The sequence below is a fragment of the Melanerpes formicivorus genome, unplaced genomic scaffold (assembly GCF_026170545.1).
Source record: "Melanerpes formicivorus ecotype bairdi unplaced genomic scaffold, bMelFor1.0.p_v2 SCAF_14, whole genome shotgun sequence".
NCBI lineage: Eukaryota > Metazoa > Chordata > Aves > Piciformes > Picidae > Melanerpes > Melanerpes formicivorus.
This window is the reverse complement of record NW_027142366.1, coordinates 1,637,884-1,661,455: the sequence shown is the minus strand read 5'-3', so window position 1 is coordinate 1,661,455 and position 23,572 is coordinate 1,637,884. Positions and strand designations below refer to the sequence as shown.

General features: G+C 53.1%; 1 protein-coding gene across 1 annotated transcript in view; it reads right to left on the bottom strand.

Annotated features, from left to right (window-relative positions):
• The window catches only part of CACNA1H (calcium voltage-gated channel subunit alpha1 H), a 136,411-nt gene that overhangs the window by 44,908 nt on the left and 67,931 nt on the right, over positions 1–23,572 (bottom strand). The window contains exons 9-13 of the mRNA XM_068146523.1: positions 10,148–10,299; positions 8,651–8,836; positions 7,858–7,975; positions 5,835–5,990; positions 1,992–2,082 (exon numbers count right to left, since the gene is read on the bottom strand). Of these exons, the coding sequence (XP_068002624.1) occupies positions 1,992–2,082; positions 5,835–5,990; positions 7,858–7,975; positions 8,651–8,836; positions 10,148–10,299 (703 nt within the window). The remainder of the gene's footprint in view (positions 1–1,991; positions 2,083–5,834; positions 5,991–7,857; positions 7,976–8,650; positions 8,837–10,147; positions 10,300–23,572) is intronic.

Genomic DNA, 23,572 nt, shown 5'->3' with positions numbered 1-23,572 from the left:
AATCGCCACAGAGAGCCTTTTAAGAGGCTTCCAGCCCTTCCTGGGCGTGAGGGAAATCATCACAGAGAGCCTTTTAAGAGGCTTCCAGCCCTTCCTGGGCGTGAGGGAAATCATCACAGAGAGCCTTTTAAGAGGCTTCCAGCCCTTCCTGGGCCTGAGGGAAATCGCCACAGAGAGCCTTTTAAGAGGCTTCCAGCCCTTCCTGGGCCTGAGGGAAATCGTCACAGAGAGCCTTTTAAGAGGCTTCCAGCCCTTCCTGGGCATGAGGGAAATCGTCACAGAGAGCCTTTTAAGAGGCTTCCAGCCCTTCCTGGGCTTGAGCCTCATTGCCCTCCACAGGCAGCTGCTTTTGCTCACTGCTTCTTGGAATTTAGAGTGGGGCTACAGTTTTGGGAGAGTGGGAGAGAGTTTGCAGGGAAAGGACACTGAGGACTGGCTAAATCCAGGCTGGGAAGGTAATCCCTTTGTCATACAGCTCTGCCCAGAGGTCTGTGTGCAGTTCTGATGTGCTCTGTGCCCCTTCACAGGGAAGGCACTCAGCAAATATTAGTCATTGTCTTTAGTCATCAGCTCAGGAGACAGGGAATGGGAGCTGCTCTTACACAGCCACCCTTCTAGCAGAGCAAACCTCCTGCAACAGAGAAACCTCTCTGTGGTCCTCCCAGGAGAACTTCTGTTAGCTGTGTGGCAAGTTGGGGCTGCAAAGCCTTCCTCACCCTGAAGATGAGCCAGGCATCAGAACTGTGCTCTGCACCCTATGGGGTGCAGCAGTCCTCAACACCTGAGGCTGGACTAGCTCCTGCTTTGCTGGGGTCTGGCTGCAGAACCAGACACTTCTGCACAGACACCTGATTTGCACCACAGAGGGCCAGGGGAACACTGCCATTTGCTTTGAGAGGTGGAAGATCCAGCTTGTCATCTGCTAACCTGCAACACACCTTCCCCCTGCCAGGCCAGCAGCACTGGAATGAAACTGTTGATGTCCTTGTGGTGTTTAGTCCCTGGCTGACACCTCTGAGCCTCATGGAGACACAGACAATTTCTCATGGACTTTGGCTGATGGCAAGCCCAGCCCTGCTTCCTATTGCCCCTAGAACTTCTTACTATTTGAAGCTGCTCAGCAGATAGTTGGTGTGAAGCTGTTGCAGCGTGGGTTCCTTGCCAGCTATTTGCAAGGGGACACTCATTTGATCCCTTGGTGCTGGGAATTGGTTGTTTCATCTGCAGCCAGAGCAGCACCATCAGCTTGCTGTGACCCAGCTCTGTCTCAGCTTCCCCAGCAAATGACTTCTGCCCCTTCTTCAGCTGCATTCCATCTGCTCACCACAATCAAGATCATTTCCTTAGCTGATATGAATCCTGGTTTAGATGCTAGCAAGAGCCTGAGGTGAGAATCCAGGTGCAAAGGATTCAGCCTGGCTCCTGCTCACCACCATGCTGTTCACTCTGTTACAACGTCTGATCCTTTCCTGTCTCCTGGCTGCAGACTACAGAGTGAAGGCTGTCCCCCACCATTCCTTGTTTGTGTTATGCTGGTACAGCCTGGCCTGGCCTCAAATCAGCTGCCAGCCCCCCCTGCAGCACCAGTGCACAGCAGCACTTCCATCCCTCGGAGCTCACCTCCACGCCTCTTGTGCCAGAAACCGGAACAGAGCAGAGGAGGAGGTGACTGATGTGCAAAGCTGCTGGGAGGTAGGGTGAGAATAGTGCTGTCAGCAAAGCATGCTGGGGTAATGGCACAGAAGGACTGATGAGAGGCAGCTAAGTGTTCAAGTGGAGTTTAAATTAGAAAAACCTCTGTCACAGGGAAACAGCAGCGGAGGCCTGGCCTGGTTTCCCCTCGCAGAGCTGCTGCTAACGAAGCTGTCAGCCTCTCTGCCAAACAAAATGGAGCTTTCCACTCCCCCCCTCTAAGTTCCTGAGACAGGATGACTGTGGGAGCAGAGCTGTAGCTCTCAGAGTCCCAGCAGAAAGGAGAGGCAGAATCCTACCTGTTGCTCGCAGGTCCTTTAGCTTCTCAAAGTCGTCATCGAAGTTGGCAGAGGTCTTGTCCTCATCTGTGTCTGACCTGTTGGCATCACCCTGCAGAGAGGAGGATCATGAGGATGGGATGGGATGGGATGGGATGGAATAGAATAGAATAGAATAGACCAGACCAGACCAGGTTGGAAAAGACCTTTGAGATCATCCAGTCCAACCTATCACCCAGCACCATCTGATCAACTAAACCATGGCACCAAGTGCCTCATCCAGGCTCTCCCTAAACACCTCCAGTGCTGAGGACTCCACCATCTCCCTGAGCAGCACATCCCAGTGGCCAATCTCTCTTTCTGTGAAGAACTTCTTCCTAACATCCAGCCTAAACCTCCCCTGGCACAGCTTGAGACTGTGTCCTCTTGTTCTGGTGCTGGTTGGGTTGGTGATGAACACACCCAATTCATTCAGACTTCAGCACAAAGACCATTTGGGCAGTTCAGCAGCTTGAAGGTACCTCAGCACCCCGTGGTGATAGTCTGGCTCCAAGGACCAGGAGGGCAGAATGCCCAATTCCAACTGAAAGTGTCCTGGGGAATGACCTTGGGAAGGTCCTTCCTCCTTGTTTTGCTCCATGTTCATACTTGCACAGCACAGCTGATGTGATGTGACTGCTGCTGCTGCAGTGTGGTCGTGTTTCCTACGCTCAGCAGCGTGTCCCAGGGGGGAACACCGAAGTGCAGCTGCAATCAGAGGAGTGACTAAGAAAAATTGGCACTGTGGGGTTCCCGGTTTGCACTCTCCATGATCCCAGCTGAAAGCACTTTGGGTTTTAGCATCCAGCCATGGCAAAGGGTTTTCCTTCTTCATCTGACAGCACTGTAAATTTGACTTAGGTCTGGAAACCCAGCCCAGGGTTGCTTGCTTCGTGCTGGCTGCTAACCGAGATTGTGTTGGAAGAATCTCCTGGCAAGACTGAAGCTGAGGCAGAAGGGAAGGGGGCCAGCTCGCCTGGCAGCATAACATCACCTCAGGACAGAGAACAGCCAACAGCCAGCCACCCTCAGGCTGGCTTTCCTCCTGGAAGCCCAGTTATGCTTCCCTTTCATACACATCTGCCTCTGCTACCATAAATGATCAGCCTAAATAATGTACAAGCCTGGGAGAGGAGAGCTCTGTTGTCAGGTTCTCCTCTGCAGAGAGCTTCCAGCAGGCTGTTGGCATGACTCTGGCTGGATCCATCAAGACTGCAGTAAGAGCTGTGCAAATTGGTAGCAAATGGTTGGATTAAAGCAGCTGATCCTTGGAAAAGCAGCCCAGTTCCTGACCTGGTGGCTGCAAAACCCCCATGGCCTCCTGAGGCACGGTGCTGAAGTGGCAGCGGACTGCATCCCATGGGCGACGCATTGCTAACTGGTGCAGCCACCCAAAATCACTGAAGGGCTTAAGCTCCCTGACTCATCCTCTCTCCTTTGGAGCACAAGCACTGGCACAGGACAGATGAAAGCCCTGCATCATTTGGGGAAGGGTTTTTTCTCCTGCTCTTCCACAGCAGCTCTGGGGTAGATGTCAACATGGTGTGGGAACGATGTAAGCACAGACCTGCACTTGTGCTCCTGTTGGAGGTCTGGCTGCCTGTTGTCCCCCACACAGATGTGCTACAAATGGGTTTGTGGCCACTGAAGCCGCTGGACCCTCCTGCCAAAGGCAGGCTCCACAGGCAGGTCAGAAGCTGAGCTCACACTGTGACTGTGCACTCGGATGCGCAGCATCACTTTCAGTGTCTTTGCTGACACGCTGCTGATGCTTCAGAGCTTTGAGCAGCTCCAATGTGCATCCTTTTAGCTGCACAAGGCTCTCAGGAGTCACTCTCCACCTGGGTGAAAGGAACACCTGAGCAAAGGGAGCAGAAGTGCACTTCAGGGTCTGCTATACCTGCCCAGAGCATCACCTTGTGAGGGGGCGAAGTCAAAGAGGTCAGACCAGGAACATCTGCCCTGTTTGCAACACAGAACCAGGGATGATGACAAGGAAAAAACCCAACAAAGCAGCTCCACTGATACCTCTGCAAGACTGTAAACAGTTTTGGTTTACAACCAGAGCTAAGTCATGCATTTGTCAGCCTTGAATTGAGCCCTGGTAGCTGAAACAGAGCCCTGAGAAGGGCTTTTTGTGCCACAGCTAATGGCTCACTAGGAGACAACTGACAAGCCCATAGGCTTAATGTCAGGATTTAGAAGAAATGGAAGTGGAGAGCAAAATGTGCCCTGCAAATGTCATGCCTGTGGTTGTTGGCCTTTTCTGAGGCAGCACTGAGTGAATAATACAAGCTCTGAAAAGCTCTCTGCCTTACACACATTTGAATGCTGCTCTGTAACAGCTCCAAAAGGAGCCATTTAGCCTGAGCAAGGCAACAGCCATTTGGCCAGCTCTGGGAGCACAGAACTGCTTCAGCTGGACAAGACCTCTAAGATCATTGAGTCCAACCTTCAACCCAACACCACCATAGCCATTAAACCATCTCCAGCACTGAATCATGCACTCAGAGAGGACTGCATGAGGCTGCCCACTTCTGCTAGCACCTTAGCAGGTGATTCAACCTCCCAGAGGACAGGTAAGGATGGAGAGCTGAGCTGCACAAAGATGTCTGGGCACCAGCAGGTTGCTGTGTGGAGAGACCTTTCTTCTGCTGTCAAGCAGACAGGAGCACAAAGGATGCAGAAGTGCTGTAGAAGGGTTCTCTGCACTACAGCTGGTGTTGGAGTAGCCAGAGCAAAACCAGGAGACACAGAGTGGTGCCAGTGAGAAATCTACAGGAATTTGGCAATGAAGAGTGCCAGCAGGAGCTCAGTCTGCACTGACAGGGACTCATCCCTGCTGGTGAGATGTTTGCACTGACAGGGACTGATCCCTGCAGGTGAGATGTTTGCACTGACAGGGATTGATCCCTGCAGGTGAGATGTTTGCACTGACAGGGATTCATCCCTGCAGGTGAGATGTTTGCACTGACATGGACTCATCCCTGCAGGTGAGATGTTTGCACTGACAGGGATTGATCCCTGCAGGTGAGATGTTTGCACTGACAGGGATTGATCCCTGCAGGTGAGATGTTTGCACTGACAGGGATTGATCCCTGCAGGTGAGATGTTTGCACTGACAGGGATTGATCCCTGCAGGTGAGATGTTTGCACTGACAGGGATTGATCCCTGCAGGTGAGATGTTTGCACTGACAGGGATTGATCCCTGCAGGTGAGATGTTTGCACTGACAGGGATTGATCCCTGCAGGTGAGATGTTTGCACTGACAGGGATTGATCCCTGATGGTGAGATGTTTGCACTGACAGGGACTCATCCCTGCAGGTGAGATGTTTGCACTGACATGGATTCATCCCTGCAGGTGAGATGTTTGCACTGACAGGGATTGATCCCTGCAGGTGAGATGTTTGCACTGACAGGGACTCATCCCTGCAGGTGAGATGTTTGCACTGACAGGGATTGATCCCTGCAGGTGAGATGTTTGCACTGACAGGGACTGATCCTTGCTGGTGAGATGTTTGCACTGACATGGATTCATCCCTGCAGGTGAGATGTTTGCACTGACAGGGATTGATCCCTGCTGGTGAGATGTTTGCACTGACAGGGACTCATCCCTGCTGGTGAGATGTTTGCACTGACAGGGATTGATCCCTGCAGGTGAGATGTTTGCACTGACAGGGATTGATCCCTGCTGGTGAGATGTTTGCACTGACAGGGATTGATCCCTGCTGGTGAGATGTTTGCACTGACAGGGATTGATCCCTGCACTCTTGCCTGCTGTGTGCTTCTCCATTTCCTCCCTCCCTCTGCTCAGTTCTCTTACCTCTGCCTGGAAGCCTTCGACCAGAATGGCAACCAGAAGGTTGAAGAGCACATAATTGCCAAAGGTCATCAGGGCCACAAAGTAGAGTGCTGCCCATGAGGAGGTAGAGGCCATCCCATTGTACAGGACCACGTTCCAGTCCTCTTGAGTGAGGATCTGCAGAGAGGGGAAGGGGAAGACTCTAATTACTCCACTGTCCTCAGGCACAGCAGCTGCATTCAAACACTGACTCATCCATTTCTTCCTTTTGACCTTTTCTGAGCATAAGCATTGGAAGGTCTCATGAGATGAGACAGCAAAGCATCCCTTTATTTAGATCTCTTGCATGTGAGATCTCCTTCCTGGCCAAACCTCCCCTCTCTGCTAGAGGGCTAGTTCAGGCCCTAGGTATGGTGACATGAAAGATGTGCTGGCACAAGTCCCCTTATTTGGTGGCATGCTGTCTCCTTTGATAACCACCAGAAGGTAACAGATCTGGGACCAGAGCTGCTGTCTCCATTTATAAGGCATCTGGAGCTGAGAGGGAGGGTGAGGGACACAACATCTGAGGAGATAAATGACACTGGGTGGCTCCAGAAACTCAGAGGAGCAAAGGCACAGACAAGCTGGGCAAAAAAGGACACAGCTCTGCAAAGCCTTGCTCCAAGGGACCCTCCTCAGGGATTCCTGCTCCCCCACTGCACCTGGAGCTCAGAAATCCTGGGGGCTAAGAAAAAAGAAGGACAAATCCATGCTCCACCTTAATTCAAGCTTACAAGGAAAATGCTCTCTGACCCTCACACAGCCAAGGTAGCTTTGGGGATAGCAATGCAGCCACCGAGCCACAGCACTCACTAACCTCCCTGGGAGGCAGGGCTGAGCCTTTGTGCTCTCTGCCAGCTCTTTTCCCCAGGAGACTAGGGGCAGAAATGTGCATTTGTGTTGGCAAAAGAGGGAAGGTGAAGCTGTGAGGCTAATGCTGATTTGTCCTTGCTCCTTTGTAAGAAGCTGTGCTCTTCACAGAGAAGGCTCTGGGCTGGTTTCTACCAGGGGGAACATCTACTCTAGCTTAACATTTTGTACATTGTGCTCCACTTGGGCCCTAAAAGCTGAGCTTTTAAACAAACCACAGCCATCTTTATATTTAGAATGTCCTGGAAATAGCAGCTGATTGCTCCACTGTGGAACACTCCAGGAATTTCAGGCACATAACAGAGCTTGCCTGCAGAGGAAACACAACTTCTCCTGTAAAGACTTTCCCAGCTTGCAGAGCCAGCACCCTCCAGCTCTGATCTGTGGCAGTGTTTGTCACTCCCAGTTAGAGGAAATGGTTTGCACAGTGCAGGTTTGGGGCTTGGAAGGCAAGCAAGGAGACAGAGGTCTACAGAATGGGAGTGGGATGGACTGTGGGAGCTGATGGGCTGTGGGATTTGATGGGCTGTGGGACCTGATGGGCTGTGGGACCTGATGGGCTGTGGGTCCTGATGGGCTGTGGGATTGGATGGGCTGTGGGATTGGATGGGCTGTGGGATTGGATGGGCTGTGGGACCTGATGGGCTGTGGGACCTGATGGGCTGTGGGATTGGATGGGCTGTGGGTCCTGATGGGCTGTGGGACCTGATGGGCTGTGGGACCTGATGGGCTGTGGGACCTGATCTTAGCAACCACATGAAAGGAAAATCAGGGTGGAATTTTATGAACAAACAATAAAAGAGAATTTGGAGTGTGTCCCTTCTCTCCCAGAGCTTAGAGACCAGCTGCCTCCATCCTTTGCCCTGTAGCTGTGCTAGCCATGGAGCTCTTACTCTACAGTGCCATTTCAGTCCAAATTTGACACCTAATCATGGAATCAGAGAATGGTTTGGGTTGGAAGGGACCTTACATATCATTTAGTTCCATGGGCAGGGACAACTTCCATTAGCCCCAAGGTGCTCAAGGCCTCCTCCAACCTGGCCTTGAATAGTTTGGTTGCTTCAAAAGAATAAATGTCATAATTTGTCCAGGTGATCTACACCAAAACCTTCCCAGGGAATCCAGGACTTACCTGAAAGACTGTCACAATGGCCCAAAGTAAGGAGTCAAAATTCTTTCTGTCTGGAACTGTGTCTCCTGTATCAGTTTTCAGGCTGAACTTGCACCCAAAAAGATGCATGCCAAGGATGCTGGAGTGGGGGAAAGAAAGGAGATTGGGAACAAAACCCACATTATTATGTGAAATGTATGGGTGCAGGGGGGATTGCAGGCCTCTTTCAAACACTGTTGCACCCCCTCAGTGTTTCCTCTGCCTGTGCTACCTCCCAGGCAGGAGGGCTCTGCTCCACCGCTGACATTGTCACTGACCCACCCCAACCACTTGCTTCTCCTGTGGCACTTCTCATTACAATTGCCTGTGCTGAAGTCAAGTCAAGGAGATCCTTTGTCTAGAAAAGGATAAGCCCCTCCCATTGCCAGCTCCCAAACCCAACTGCTTTCCAGGAACAGAATCCTGAGGAGCATTGCAGGATCGAACAGACAGAAGCCTTGGGAGACCACAGAACCCCCACCCCAAAGGGGTTTGTAGAATGCCTTTCACTGGGAGCTTCCTGAGACACTGCTAGAGGAGCCTCCCAGGAACTTCAGAGCAATTGCTGCCTGCTTGTGCCCATCAGTCATCTACAGAACTACAGCAGTGCATGAAAAGCTGAGACTCAGGAGGGATAAGCAGTCTGGGGAGGGTCTGCAGCGAGCACTTCCACCCCGCAGGCAGCCTGGTGAAGCTGCTGCCCTCCTCATTCTGATCTCCACATCCCTCTGGCATGCCAAGCAATCAACTGGGGAAGAGCTGCAGCCTCTGGTACCTGAAGATGAAGATGAAGAGCATGAGCAGCATGCAGAAGGTGGCCACGTTGTCCATTGTCTTCATCAGGACCACGAGCTGGCGGCGGAGGGCAGGCATGAACCGCACCAGCTTCAGCACCCGCAGCAGCCGGAAGGTTCGCAGCACCGAGAGGCCTCCGTCCGACTGCCCAATGATCTCCCACACGCTGCAGGGACACCAGGGGGAGGACCATCAAGAGCAGCACAGGGCTGTGGAAGCCCTGAGTGAGCTGGGTTTTAGATATCTCCTCCTCTAGAGACTTTCAAGACCCAGCTGGATGTGCTCCTGTGTGACCTGTTCTGGGTTCTGTGCCCCTGCTCTGGGTTCTGTGCTCCTGCCCTGGGTTCTGTGCCCCTGCTCTGGGTTCTGTGCCCCTGCTCTGGGTTCTGTGATCCTGCCCTGGATTCTATGCCCCTGCTCTGGGTTCTGTGCTCCTGCCCTGGGTTCTGTGCCCCTGCTCTGGGTTCTGTGCTCCTGCCCTGGATTCTGTGCTCCTTCCCTGGATTCTGTGGTCCTGCTCTGGCAGGGGGGTAGGACTCAAAGATCCCCAGAGGTCCCTTCCAACCCCTAACATCCTGTGCTCTGTGATCTCACACCACTTAAGCCCTTGAGGGGTAAGTTCTTGCTTCTGGAAAACACCTTTGCTTCCCAGCTGTGCTCATGGACAACCCATCTCCCTCACAGCTGGTTTCTCTCAGATGCTTAATTCTCTCTCTGTCTGAGGCTTTCCACACCACAGGCTGTCTCCTGCTAGTCTGCACCACTACAGCCTGTCACAAGCCCAGCCACAAAATGTGGATCACAGGGCTGCACCCAGCTAACATGCAGAGGGGTTTGCTGGGTGAGTTGCTTTGCTCAGGCCACTGCCTCTGGCCTTGCTCCTGAGCCTCTATTGCTCCTCACTTCTCCAAACCAAAGCCTTGGGCTGACCATTGCCTTGGTTTACACCTCCTGCGTCTCCCTTAACTTCTCTGCCCCAAATTGCTGACCAAGGCATGAGCAGCACAGCCAGAATGAGTCCCAGAGCAGAGAGGTGCTGCACAAGCTCCTCACCCACAAGCTGTTGGGCTGGGACAGCCCTGGGAGAGGATAGCAGGGCAGTGCCCTCTCCTAGCCTCCTGCTTGCCCTATTCCAGCTGGAGCTCTGTGTTGATCTGGGAGAGGAGGGCAGGCTGCTGGGGTACAGAGGCTCCCAGAACTGCTTTCCCAGGACAAGGCACTCTGCACTTCAGTGGAAAATCGACCACAGTGCCAGATGTGAGGCATAAACAGACTTTGCTCTCCATCTGCCAGGTCCATTTACTTTGGACAGCCCTTCCAGTGGCAGGAATCTGAAAGGCCAGCACAATTATAGCACACCACAGCCTGTGAGCCCTGGGTTAATGCAGGCCACATCATTCCTGCTCCCCAGCCCACTCCCCAGCTGCTCTGAGCCCACAGCAGAAGAGCCCCAGGGGAGAGAGAGCTGCCCAGTGACCTGATGACAACGATGATCCCGTCAAAGATGTTGTATGGGTTCTTGATGTAGCCAAAGAGGCCAAAGGCAAGGAGCTTCAGGAGCATCTCCAGGGCAAACATGCTGGTGAAGACGATGTTGCTGATCTCCAGGGCGTTGGTCAGCTCGTCTGGCTAGGAGGCAGAAGAAAAAGCAACAGGGTCAGAGCTGAGGCACAGAGGAGGTGGCTGAAGGCTGCCACATTCCTCCTGCTCGTGGGCTTTGTGCTAAGGATGCACCAATGCTCCACTTGGCTTCCAGAGAGCCATGGAGGCAGAGGAGTGTCTGAGGGGAAGAGCAGACAAACCTCATGGACAGTCCCTGTAAGTCTTGCTGGAAACAGAGTCCCAGCCCAAAATACAGTCCCCAGACCCCTGAAGCTGTCACAGCAGAGGACTTGTTCAGTGCTGCGAGATCATAGAATCATAGAACTGTTAGAGTTGGAAGGGACCTCAAGGCTCAGCCAGTTCCAGCCCCTCTGCCACAGGCAGGGACACCTCACACCACAGCAGGTTGCTCACAGCCACATCCAGCCTGGCTGCAAACACCTCCAGGGATGAGGCTTGCACCACCTCCCTGTGCCAGTCTCTCACCACCCTCATGGGGAAGAACTTCTTGCCAAGATCCAATTACCAGGTGAACAGCCAGCAGGGCTTTTGAGGCTTCTGCCTGCACTTGCCTTGGTCAGCCTGGCTTCACTGCCCTCAGGCCAGCACATCTTTATGGATGCTGCTGCATCCAGAGCAGGGCCACTGGCAGTCCAGCTCAGCCCCAGCCACACACAGACCAAGCAGATCTCTTGCAGACATCTCTTAGGGGGATTAGGGAAACAAATGCCAGTGAAAGTCAGTCAAGTCAATAGTTTTATGTCCCTTGAGACATTTATCTCCCTTTGGAAACTGCCCCCACCTTTTCTTCTGGAGTCCTGGCTAGGACTGTGCAGCAGATTTGGTTAATATGACAGCAGTGTGCTGCTGAGGGTCAGGATTCCCTCCAGGACACAGAATTAAGCAGGGTGGAAAACACCTTTGAGATCATCAAGTCCAAGCTATCACCCAGCACCATCTGATCAACTAAACCATGGCACCAAGGGCCTCAGCCAGGCTCTTCCTAAACCCTTCCAGGGATGGGGACTCCACCACCTCCCTGGGCAGCACATTCCCATGGCCAATCTCTGGAAAGAATTTCTTCCTCACCTCCAGCCTAAACCTCCCCTGGCACAGCTTGAGACTGTGTCCTCTTGTTCTGTCACTGCTTGCCTGGGAGAAGAGACCAACCCCACCTGGCTACAACCTCCCTTCAGGTAGCTGTAGAGAGCAAGAAGGTCTCCCCTGAGCCTCCTCTTCTGCAGGCTAAGCAACCCCAGCTCCCTCAGCCTCTCCCTCAGGATCAGGGTTGGTTTCCCTGAGTGCAGCTTAAATCCAAGACCTGAATTTATAACATTCCCCTCCTCTCTCCCCAGCACCAAATTACCTTGGGCTGCCATCCTGCTTTCCACACCTGTCCCTTTCCTGGGAAGCTCATGATGCCTGCCCAGCAGGCAGGCTCCGAGAGGTGGCACAGCACGCCCGGGTGCTTCACCGGCTCCCTGCAGCTCCTGCCTCCAACAGCACCTGGCTCTGCAGTGCACACTCCTGATGCCCCAGGCCCCTTGCAACAGCAAATGAGTCTTTCTCATTTCCTCAGTGCAATAACATTGCCTAGCAAAAGGTGTTGTGGGCACATCTGACTCATCTCCTGACGGAGAACAGCTTCCTTCGTTCCCCATCCGTCATCGGACGCTGCGTTACCAGCTGGCAGTCTCTTGGGAGTGTTGTTGCACTGTTAGAGGCTGCTGAGGGAGAAGATCATTGTGGGGCAGCTCCAGAGCCTGCAAGCTCAGTCCTTGGCAGCTGAAGGAGAGGCTGAAAGAGCTAAGTGGAAGGCAGGAAGGGCTCACACCTCCCGCAGCAGAGGCTGCTAAGGAACCATCACTGATAGGTGAGATGACTTCCTGCAAGAGACTGACTTCTGCCCAACCACTTCTGCCAGAGAAAGAGCACAAGGCAATGTCAGGAGTCATTACCAAAAGGAGTCAGTGTCCAGCCTGAAAAGGCTGAGCTGACCAAACTTAAAAGCAGCCCCAGGCAAAGAAGAAGGATTGGTAAGGTGTTATTCCCTAAGCTCCCACCTTCCCAAAGCCAGCCCCAAGCTGCTCTGTGGCCTCTCAAGCCCATGGCATTGCAGACAGTTAACCTGAGACCATTGCTTCAGGGGGTTTGCCAGGTGCCCCTGACATCTCACAGGATGTGAGGGGTTGGAAGGCACCTTGGAAGATCATTAGGTCCAACCCCCCTGCCAGAGCAGGAGCATAGAATCCAGCACAGGTCACACAGAACACATCCAGGTGGGTCAGGAAAGGCTCCAGAGAAGGAGACTCCACAACCTCTCTGGGCAGCCTGCTCCAGGGCTCTGTGGCCTTTGCAGAGAAGTTCCTGCTCATGCTGAGGTGGAACCTCCTGTGCTGCAGGTGCTCTTCTTGCTCCCTCTTCAGCACCTCAAACAGCAGTTGAGAATGCAGGAGAAAAGCTGCAGCCACCCCTCAGGGGAGAGGAGGGAAAGGAGAGTACAAGGTGGCCAGGAGGAGACCACCCCCAGCTGTGAGCAAGAGCTGAGCCTGCAGATCAGGATGAGGTGTGGGGGAAATGCCTGGGCAAGGCTGATGGACAGCAGTGGCAGTGGTGCTGCAGACAAGAGATCTCCATTGCCCTTTAGCCATGCAGCTTGGGGTGAGGCAGAAGTCATTGGGTGCCAAGGGCTGCTGTAACGTGAGAGGGTTGGAGCACAGCCCTGCAGTGCACGGAGGCAGGACCCCCTGGGCACAGGCAGGGATGGGTGCAGCCTGCTGGCCGAGCTGCTGAGCTGAGCTTTGGCATTACTGGAGTGGAAGCTGAAGGGCAGATGAGCCAAGCACCCAGTGAGGCAGCCCCCAAGTGTAATTACCTTCTTTCAACACCAACTGCAGCCTAGAAAACAGCCAGCCATGGATCCTTTCATGCCTTATGAAATGGTTTGCTGCTTAGAGAGCAATTCATTTCCCACTTCTCTCACTCCCTGATGAGCAGAGATCTGGGAGGAGGATCAAGGCAGAGAGAACTTGAAAGCCAAGATGGGTTTGGCCATGCCCCTGGAATCAGCCACTAGGAGACAGTGTTGGTTTGCTCACCTTTGAGCCCTCCCCTGGAGCAGGAATTTTTCCAGAAGCCTTTTTCTCTGAGAAGGGAAAACAAACCAAACCCACCCAACCCAAACTATTGATTTGCTGAAATGAAACTTTGCATGGCAGGGATTATTTTTGTCAAACTTCCTGGCTGGAGGAAAAACAAAGCTGAAGCAGGGATTCAAAACTGCTGCAGTGCCTTGTTTTGACCTTCACAGCAAAGGATCTCGCAGGCTTGGTGCCTGAGGCCGTGGCTGTGTCACAGAACTCAACTTCCTTCGGAGCAAGGAGTGGTTAACAAGCAGAGGTTGGCATCAGAGCAGCTCCCTGCCAGCAGGGCTGCTCTGAATTGGCTTTTTTGTTTTGTTTTGCTTTGTGCCAAATGCTTTGCAAACCCCCAACAACTCTGACAGAAGGAAACTGCTTCCCCACCACAGGGCTCCAACCTCTTATCAGTGAAAACTTCCTTAGCATAACCCCTCACCGGATCTGGAGACCTCCACACCTTTTGCTGCTGTGGTTCCTGATCTTTCCATGGATCCAGGTCTTCAGGGACAGGTCAGGCCAAATGCAGCAGGGCCAAAGAGCAACCCAGTGGCACTGCAGGAGGCTACAAAACACTGAGGAATGCCCACAGGGGTGAAATGCAGGAGATCACACACACAGGGTCCCAGGATGTCAGGGGTTGGAAGGGACCTCAGGAGATCATCCAGTCCAACCCCCCTGCCAGAGCAGGAGCAGGGAACCCAGCACAGGTCATAGTATCATAGTATCAGTCAGGGCTGGAAGGGACCACAAGGATCATCCAGTTCCACCCCCCCTGCCATGGGCAGGGACACCCCACACTAGATCAGCCTGGCCAGAGCCAGGTCACACAGGAGCACATCCAGATGGGTCTGGGAAGTCTCCAGAGACTCCACAACCCCTCTGGGCAGCCTGTTCCAGTGCTCTGGGACCCTCACAGTGAAGCAGTTCCTCCTCGTGTTGAGGTGGAACCTCCTGTGCTGGAGTTTTTACCCCTTACCCCTGGTGGGCAATGGTGTGCTGTGGCAGGAGGCTCCATAGGGAGGTGATGGAGCCCTGGAGCAGGCTGCCCAGAGAGGTTGTGGAGGTCTCCTTCACTGGAGACAGTCCAAACCCCTCCTGGCCATTGTGCTCCTGGGCAAGCTGCTGTGGGTGCCCTGCTCTAGCAGGGGGTTGGACTGGATGATCTTCCAGAGGTCCCTTCCAACCCCCACCCTGCTGGGATGCTGTGAGTGGAAACTCCCTGGCTGGAGACAGCAAATCCAAATGAACAGAGAGGGAGTTAACCCTCAGCTCCCAGGTGACGGTCAGACAAGGTTCAGATCTGAGCACAAATTGAATCCTCACACTTTGCCTCCAGAAGTTTCCTCCTGGTGAAGAGCAAGGCAGAAACTGCCTGGGATCAGTCTGTAAGAGCTCAGCTTCCTTGACTCTGAGCTTGAGGCAAGAGCCAGCCTGGACTCCAGGCAAAATCACTTCTCAGGGAAGCACAACCACCTCTGCTCACTTTGAAGCCATGTTTGTGCTGGGGAACATTGCAGTGATCCAAGCCCATGTTTTTATGAGGGACAAACCTCAAACGTTTTCAGGAGTTCATTCTGAGTTCAGATAAACAGAGGGAGGGAAAAAAAAATCCTCTTCTAAATAGTTTGGGTCTGAAAGCCTCAGAAGGCTGAGTCCCTGGGAAGCTGATACTTGTGGGTTGAGCAAGGCCCAGCACAAGCCCAGGGCCTGCCTGCAGTCTGGAGGAATTCAACAGAAGACAAACCAACAATGGTGAAATTATTGATGGCTCCTGCAAGCAGAGGATGGAGAGAGGGACTGGGGCTTGGCAGCCTCAGATTCTCTCCATGCAACTGAATGATGCAGCTCCTGACTCACGGAATCACTCTCTCCTCATGCCTCTCTTTGCCCCCTTGCCCATCCCCTACCCTGTGTCTCCACTGGCTCAGGTTGGACTCGATGATCTTTGAGGTCTCTCCCAACCTTGGTGATCCTGTGGCACTGTGACTGCTGCAGCCACAACCAGCTATTCAGAATACAGAATTAACCAGGCTGGAAAAGAGCTTTGAGATCATGGAGCCCAACCTATCCCCCAGCACCATCTCACCAACCAAACCACAGCACCCAGTGCCTCAGCCAGCCTTAGCTTCAACACCTCCAGCGACGGCGACTCCACCACCTCCACAGCTGAGGTTCAATCACCAGCAGGACAGCATCAGGCCTTGGCTGGGGCATGGCTTGTTTCCTTCCCATACTGACTAGAAATAGTCACAGCTACAAACTGGACCCCAGGAGGCTCCATCTGAACAGAAGAAGGTGAGGCTGCTGGAGCCCTGGAGCAGGCTGCCCAGGGAGGTTGTGGAGTCTCCTTCTCTGGAGAGATCCCAACCCCAGGTGGCCATTGTGCTGCTGGGCAGGCTGCTGTGGGTGCCCTGCTTCAGCAGTGGGTTTGCACTGGGTGATCTCCAGAGGTCCCTTCCAGCCCCCACCCTGCTGGGATGCTGTGAATGGGAACTGCTATATTGGAAGGCCTCCAGAGGTCCCTTCCAGCCCTTCCCATTCTGATACCTGCACCCCCCTGGAGAGCAGGGCTGTTGGACAGCTGCTGCCTCCTCCTGAATGAACAGGGGAGGAAGTTTCCAGAGCAGGAGATGTGATTTGCTTCAGCAGTGCCCCCCCAAGCCCAAAGCAGCCATTTGACTCCTCCTGAGCAGGGAGAGCTGAGGCTGGCAGAGACACAGAGCAGTGATAAACAAACCCAGGACATTCAGTCTCATAAACATCCTTTGCACTTATGTTTCCCTTTCTTTTTATACCTCCCCTCTAGTCCTGGGCCTAAAGCTCTCAATGGACAGTTTTTGGAGCTCTTTTTTGTGTTAGTTTTCTCCTTTATGTTTTTAAGCTCAGTCTGCAGAGACCAGCAAAAGGCAAAGCCAATGATGTCAGTGCTTTGCTTCTGGACACTCCACGTTTCCCCTCTGCATCCCCTTTCCCAACCACTGTCATTTGCTAGCTACCAGCCCCTGAACCAGACTCCATCCCTCTGCAGTCTTTGGCATCATCCCCAGTCCATGGAATTTAAACCTAAAGGGAACCCATGAGAGGGAGCACAGGAAGAGCTGGACAGGGAGAATGGGAGAAGGTGTTCCAGCTTTGCAGTGAGGTGGAAGAGGGAGAGACAACCCAAACCACAACTTTCTGCATCCATAAACTCAAAGCATGAGAATTTATGCCCTAGAGGACAGCCCACCCAAAGCACTAAGGCTTAATTCTCCCTGAGTCATAGAATCACAGAACCACCAAGGTTGGAAGAGACCTCAAAGCTCATCAAGTCCATAGGCTGCAAAGCTGCTGTGCCCAAGGATGGAAGGATGGGACTGCTCCTGGGACCTCCTAGCAAAGATCCAGGAACAGCCAAGCACAAAACAAAGCTGAGAAGGAACAGACCTCTCCTCCAGAACCTGTTTTCCATCCAGCACTTGTGTTCAGCCTGTTTCTCCTTCCAGACCCAAGCTCCTGCCTTTCAGAGATGAGCCAGTGTGGCTCTCCCTGATCTGTGGTGGTGTGGTGGGTAAGGGTCTGCTCCACCCCCCTGAAAGCAAACCTAATTGTGGAGCTTTCAAGATCCATCTCACACAGTGAACCCCAGGCAGGGTCAGGATGGGGACACTGAAGGCTTTTCCAAGTGGTGTCTCTGGATGCTGCACAGACACACAGGTCTGTGCCAGCAGGGAGCCTGCAGCCTTGGTCATCAGCATAGAATCACTGAGGTTGGAAAAGACCTCTGAGATCACTGAGTCCAGCTGCCAACCCCACACCACCATGGCCATCAAACCATGCCCTCAAGTGCCATGTCTGCAGCTTTTCTTGAGCCCCTCCATGGGTGGTGACTCCAGCACCTCCCTGGGCACTGCTCTGGTGCCTGACCAGTAAAGAAAATGTTTCCTGACATCCAGCCTAAACCTCCCCTGGTGCAGCTTGAGGCCATTTACTTATGTCCTGCCTGTCACCTGATACCAGGGAGAAGAGACCAACCCCCACCCTGCTACAACCTCCTCCCAAGGGGGGCAGAGTGTCTCCTCCACACTAAACACCCCCAGATCCCTCAGCTGCTCCTCCTCAGCTCTGTTCTCCAGCCCTTCAGCTTTGTTGCCCTTTTCTGGACACAGAACTGTCAGGGTTGGAAGGGACCTCAGGGATCATCCAGTTCCAACCCCCCCCGCCATGGACACCTCACACTGCAGCAGGGTGCTCAGAGCCACATCCAGCCACGTGTTGAAGTGAAGTCTCCTGGGCTCCAGTTTGTGCTCATTGCCTCTTGCTCTGCACTCTGCAGGCTGCAACCTCCTTTTTGTTTACAACCATCTTGCTCCAGTGCCTGTGCCACACTGTGGGGAAAGGTCCTGGCTGAGTGAGTTTAAAGAGCCAGAGGCTTGCAGGCACAGCAGAGCTGCCAGGGAATGTCAGTGACATCTCAGAAGGCTACGAGTAAATGGGAAGGCTACATCCTGACCTTTCCTTTTCTTCCCTTGTCAAAGACCAAGTGGAACAGTTCTGATATTTCTGAGGTGAGGAAACAACCAAACCAAGCAAACAACATAAAGAAAACCCCAAGCAATGTAAAGCCTGGCTTCTTCCCCCCCTCTGCTTTCCCTGCCCTTAAAGCAGCATGAAGGGTAATGCAAGTGAACCTTTCCCTCCCTGCACTGGAAAACATTTCCTTTGTGAACTGCTTTGATGCAGTTTATTTACCCTCTCCAAACCAACCTCAAGGCAGTGCAGTCAGTCTAGATTGTGGTTCAATGCATGGAAGCTGTCTTGTCTTCTGTGGTGTCATGTTCCTCCCTAGGCCAAGGGCTTGGCTCGGTGCTTTCCCAGGCACATGAGTGCAGCTGAGAGTGCTTTGTGCTCTCTGGCCTTGGAAAGGAAGCAGGGACTTGACCCAGGGTGACCCAACTCCTACAACACTGCCCTGCTCACCAAGAGGTTTGCTGCTCTGAGGTGCCTTCTGCCTTGTGTTTGACAGCCAGCCACTGCAGCCTCTCAGAGCCAAAAGCCCTTCTCAGGCAGGGTTTGGCTGCCCCTAAGGTCCATACTCTGAGCTGTGACTTCAATGCCTTCTGCTGGGGGGGGGGAAGAAAGAAAAGAAAAAGGTTTGCTGAGAGATTTCCAAATGGGCTGGACTGGAAAGCAGGCTGGAAGCAGGAGGAGAGAGATATCTCCTCCTCATGCCTGCTGATGGATGCTCACTATCTGGCTGTGGAGTTACAAATGGAGAATTTATTCTCCCAGTCACCTCCACTCTCAGGTTTTATGCCTGCCTCTAAATGGGATCCTTCATGCAGAGTGATAAGAGTTTAATTGAAGATGGCCCATGGCAATCTTTCCTCCTTTCAATTGACCTACTTGATCTCCTAATGCTGTGTGGAATTGCTTTTACCTCTCTGCTCTGTGGGCATTGAAGTCATTGCTAATAATTACTGATGCAGCTGCACATGGGCAGAGCCATGCAGAACACACTGCTCCTTTCTGGAGCCACAAGCAGGACATCAGGGGAGGACTGGAGCAAGCCAGCAAGACAAAGAAGCTATCAGGGTTTGTGCTATCCAGCAACATCACAGTCACAGACCCTGAGGTGCTGGGGTGAATCCTTTGAGTTCATTTGTTATCAGCTCCTGGTTTTCTGCTGAAGGAACCTTGGCTGCCACCCTTTCATCTCTTCTAACAGGAGCTACACATCAGAGAGTTTGCTCTCTAGGATAATAATAAGAGACTGTTCCCAAAGGGCTGCAGGGACAGGAGCAGAGGCAAGGGTTTGAAATGAGAGCAGAGCAGATTGAGATTGGAGGTAAGGAACAAATTCTGCACCAGGAGGCTGCTGGAACACTGCAACAGGCTGCCCAGGGAGGAAGCTGAAGCCCCATCCCTGGAGCTATTCAAGGTGAGGCTGGACAGGGCTCTGAGCAACCTGATCTAGGGGAGGATGTCCCTGCTGCCTGCAGGGGGTTGGACTGGGTGAGCTTTGGAGGTCCCTTCCATCCCAAAGCCTTCCAGGAGTCTGTGATCAGCTGTTAGCTTCCTCAGGCAGCTGCCCAGACAGGAGGTCCCAGGTGGCACAGCATATCTGCAGTACTGCTTCCCTCTTGCTCAGTTTCATTCAGCAAGATACTATTTCATTTCAAGCAGCATAAATGCCAAGCTGGATTAGATCAATTGCTGCCTCCTCCACCCTCAGGAGAAAAGGACCTGGGCAGCCTGGGATGCTAGCAGCAGCAGCATAGGGAACTAAAGCTACCCTTCTTGAACAGCAGGCCAATCAACTGGATTAGACCCTGATGGAGGATCACTTGGGCTGACAGATGGCTGAAAAAATAAGCCCTAAAATGAGACATAAATACAGCAAGCCCCATCCCTAGAAAGCAACCTCTCAAACAAGGCCAGAAGTGCTGAGCTTTAGTCACTAAACAAGAAGCCACAGGAGGAAGGAGCCAGCCCTCCAGATAGCAGCCAAGGATGAATGCCTTCAGCAGTACACCAAGAGCACTGGAGCAGCTCACCTGGGAAGAGCTGCTTGAGTGTGGGCCCTGGGCATCCCTGCCAGCATAATGCACTGATTAGTTTCACTGAACACAAAGACAAATGGAACCATGCCTGAAAAGAGGAGGACAGTGCACAGCAGTGCTGGTTGCAGGCAAGGAAGTGCCTCTTCAGGTGAAGCTTGGTGCCCAGGGGAGCTCAGAGGGTGGTGGGATGCTGGACAAGGTTGTGGATGTCCCCATCCCTGGAAATATCCAAGGCCAGGCTGGATGGGGTTATGAGCAACCTGGTCTAGTGCAAGGTGTCCCTGCCCATGGCAGGGAGATGGGACTGGACCATCCTGAAGGTCTCTTCCAACTCAAACCAGTCCATGATTCTTTCACTCTCAGCAGCTGCATGAGTGGAATGCTGTGCAGGACAGCACGTGGCCCACAGAGAATCACAGCGTGGTCCTGGCCAGAAGGCACCTCCAAAGCTCATCCAGTCCAACCTCCCTGCAGTCAGCAGGGACATCCCCAACAAGATCAGGCTGCCCAGGGCCTCTTTGAGCCTCACCTTGAATATCTCCAGGGAAGGAGCCTCAACCACCTCCCTGGGCAACCTGTTCCAGCATTCCACCACCCTCACAGGGAAGAACTTCTTCCTGGCAGGGCACAGGGCACCAGGAGGTGCCTCTGGCCATGTCCCAACGGTTCAGGAAAGAACCTTGTACCCCTTGCCTCTTCTGTTGAGCAGCTGTCAAATGTGAGCAGGCTGCTCTGCAAGCAGGCTGCCAGCCCAGCCCAGCCCAGCCCAGCCCAGCCCAGCCCAGGCTGGCTCAGTCCCTGTAAGAGCAGCCGGCAGGAGGCCAAGGAATCAATTCCCATCCCTATGCTGGTGGAGTCCTTCAAAGAGCCAGCAGAGCTCTGGGGTGTGACATCTCTCAGCAAGGCCTTGGTTGACTCTCATCCAACATATTTGGCTTGTCCCTTGCCACCAGAATGTGACATTGACAGAAGGAATTGTTTTCACTTGCTTCTAGCCTGCTGCAGACCCTTTTGCTCTTGCCCAGTGCCTGTGCTGGAGCCAGTGAGAAATGGCCCAAACCCCTCAGCCCAATGCCTGGAATGCTCTTTGCTGGCTAATTGCAAAACATGCCCATTACAGCTGAGTGCAGCACTCAGACTCATTTCTAGGCTTTTTCTTTTATCTCCCCTTTTGCTTTTAGGTTTATGCTGCAAACATCCTGCACTCATCTTGCACATGAGCCAGAAGGCAGAGCTAGGCTCTGACTCTTGCTTTTAGATGGAAACTGAGTCACAGGCTTCCAAGAGCTGGAGGTGCTCACAAGTTGTAGAGATGTGGTGTTGAGGGATGTGGCTCAGGATCAGACTTGGTAGAGCTAGAGAATGGTTGGACTCAAGGATCTCAGGATCATAGAATTGTTAGGCTTGGAAGGGACCTCAAGGATCATCCAGTTCCAACCCTGGAGCTTTCCATCCCAGGGAGCAAGTGAGCAGAGCCTGTCCCCTCCCTCCTGACCCCCAGCCTTCAGATAAACATTGATTAAATCCCCTCTCAGTCTTCTCTTCTCCAGACTAAACAGCCCCAGGTCCCTCAGCCTCTCCTCAGCAGGCAGTGCTCCACTCCATCATCCTCCTAGCCCTCCCCTGGAGCCTCCCCAGCAGATCCCTGTCCCTCCTGACCTGGGCAGCCCAAGGCTAATGGCACTGGAAATATTTAGTCAAAAAAATAGACCCTCCCTCTCTCTGCTACTGCCAAGATGATTCAGAAGGGGTCACTTCAATCTGTTTTGTCAAACCATTACTCATCCCTTGCTAGGAGACCTTTGTGGAGAGTCCCTTTGAGAAATGCACGTCCGTGACTTGCTGGCTGCCTGCTGGGAGGGGAGGCACTCCGAGCAGACCTGAGAGGGGACTGCTGAGAGCAAGGGGCTCAGGCTGTATCTGCCACAGGCTTTGACTCAGTCACCCTTTCATTCCAAGGAGAGGAAGCCAAAGTGGCCTGATGGAGAAACAAGCTCCAGCAGAGAATTAACTCCTCAGAGCAATCTGAGCATCTGCTGTGATTGAGCTCTGAGTGCAGGGTGGGAGAAGGAAAGAGGGAAGAGAAGTTGTCTGAAATTCAGGAGTCTTGGGGTAGAAGAAGGAAACCAAACTGTTGGGTGGACATCAGAAGGAAAATCTAGTGGAGGTGTTGAGGTACTGGAACATGTTCAGAGAAGGGCAACAGAGCTGGGGAGGGGTCTGGAGCACAGCCCTGTGAGGAGAGGCTGAGGGAGCTGGGGTTGCTTAGCCTGCAGAAGAGGAGGCTCAGGGGAGACCTTCTTGCTCTCTACAGCTACCTGAAGGGAGGTTGTTGCCAGGTGGGGGTTGGTCTCTTCTCCCAGGCACCCAGCACCAGAACAAGAGGACACAGTCTCAATCTGTGCCAGGGGAGGATCAGGCTGGATGTTAGGAAGAAGTTCTTCCCAGCAAGAGAGACTGGCCATGGGAATGTGCTGCCCAGGGAGGTGGTGGAGTCCCCATCCCTGGAGATCTGCAAGAAAAGCCTGGGTGAGGCCCTTAGTGCCATGGTCTGGTTGATTGGATGGGGCTGGGTGATAGGTTGGACTGGATGATCTTGGAGGTCTCTTCCAAGCTGGCTGATTCCAGCAGTGCACCTCAGAGCACATCAGGATGCTGCCTACTTGAGCCTTCTCTTTTTGGGTCACCAAGGGAAAGTTCAGTGTCTAGCACGAGATGCCAAACATCAGCGCTCCCAAGCTCCTGCTCTGACTCCTAGGCTGATGTGCAGCCTCCCAAGTGCTTAAAACCATCTGGGCACAGACAGCTCTTTATGGCTTCCCTTTGGGATGCACAGAGACTTCCATTAAGCAGAGATGTTCACCTCCTGAGCTTGTCTTAAAAGCCATGAAACCACTCATGACACTGATGCAGGATGAGTTGATCCTCCCCCAGAGCAAGAGGATGGAGTAGGAGAGCTCAGCTCTATCTACTGTGATTTTTGTGACACTGGGCTTAAAAGATCCACTGGGTTCTCTGGATCCCATCAGCTGCTGGAGTGGGTAGCTACCTCTCCTCTCTTGTCTTCCCATAAGCTGATAAAGCTCAGGGACTACCTGTGGGGATGACACAGCTGGGGGAACCTTCAGCTGTTTTTGTCTTCCAAGACAGGATTGCACTTGGTACAGGCTCAGTTTTGATCCAGCCTCTCTGCAGCTTCCAGAGACACTCAGGAAGAGCTTAAGATTCAAAAGCTTCATCAGCATGGAAATGATTATCTGCAAGCCCACATCTGTGAGGCAGGCAGCGACTCCTCTCAGCTCTGCATCAAAGGCAGGCGAGGAGCCAGGAGAACAAATCCAGGGGAAATCCACCTTTCCTCCCCTCCAGCTAACCTAAAGCAACCCAGACAATTGTTACAAGCTTCTCTTTGTCCCTGGGAAGACAATGCTGAGAAGAGAGCCCAGGGTGCTGCAGCCTGCAGCCAAAGCAGGCAGATGGGAGGTTCAGAGCCTCCGCCTGGCTCTTGCTGGTGAATTATTGATACATTCTTCTTCACCACCAGCCTCAGACTAAAGCAGCAATTAAAACCATCCACAGAGATCACAAAAGGAAAAGCCAAGATGAAAAAGCACAAAA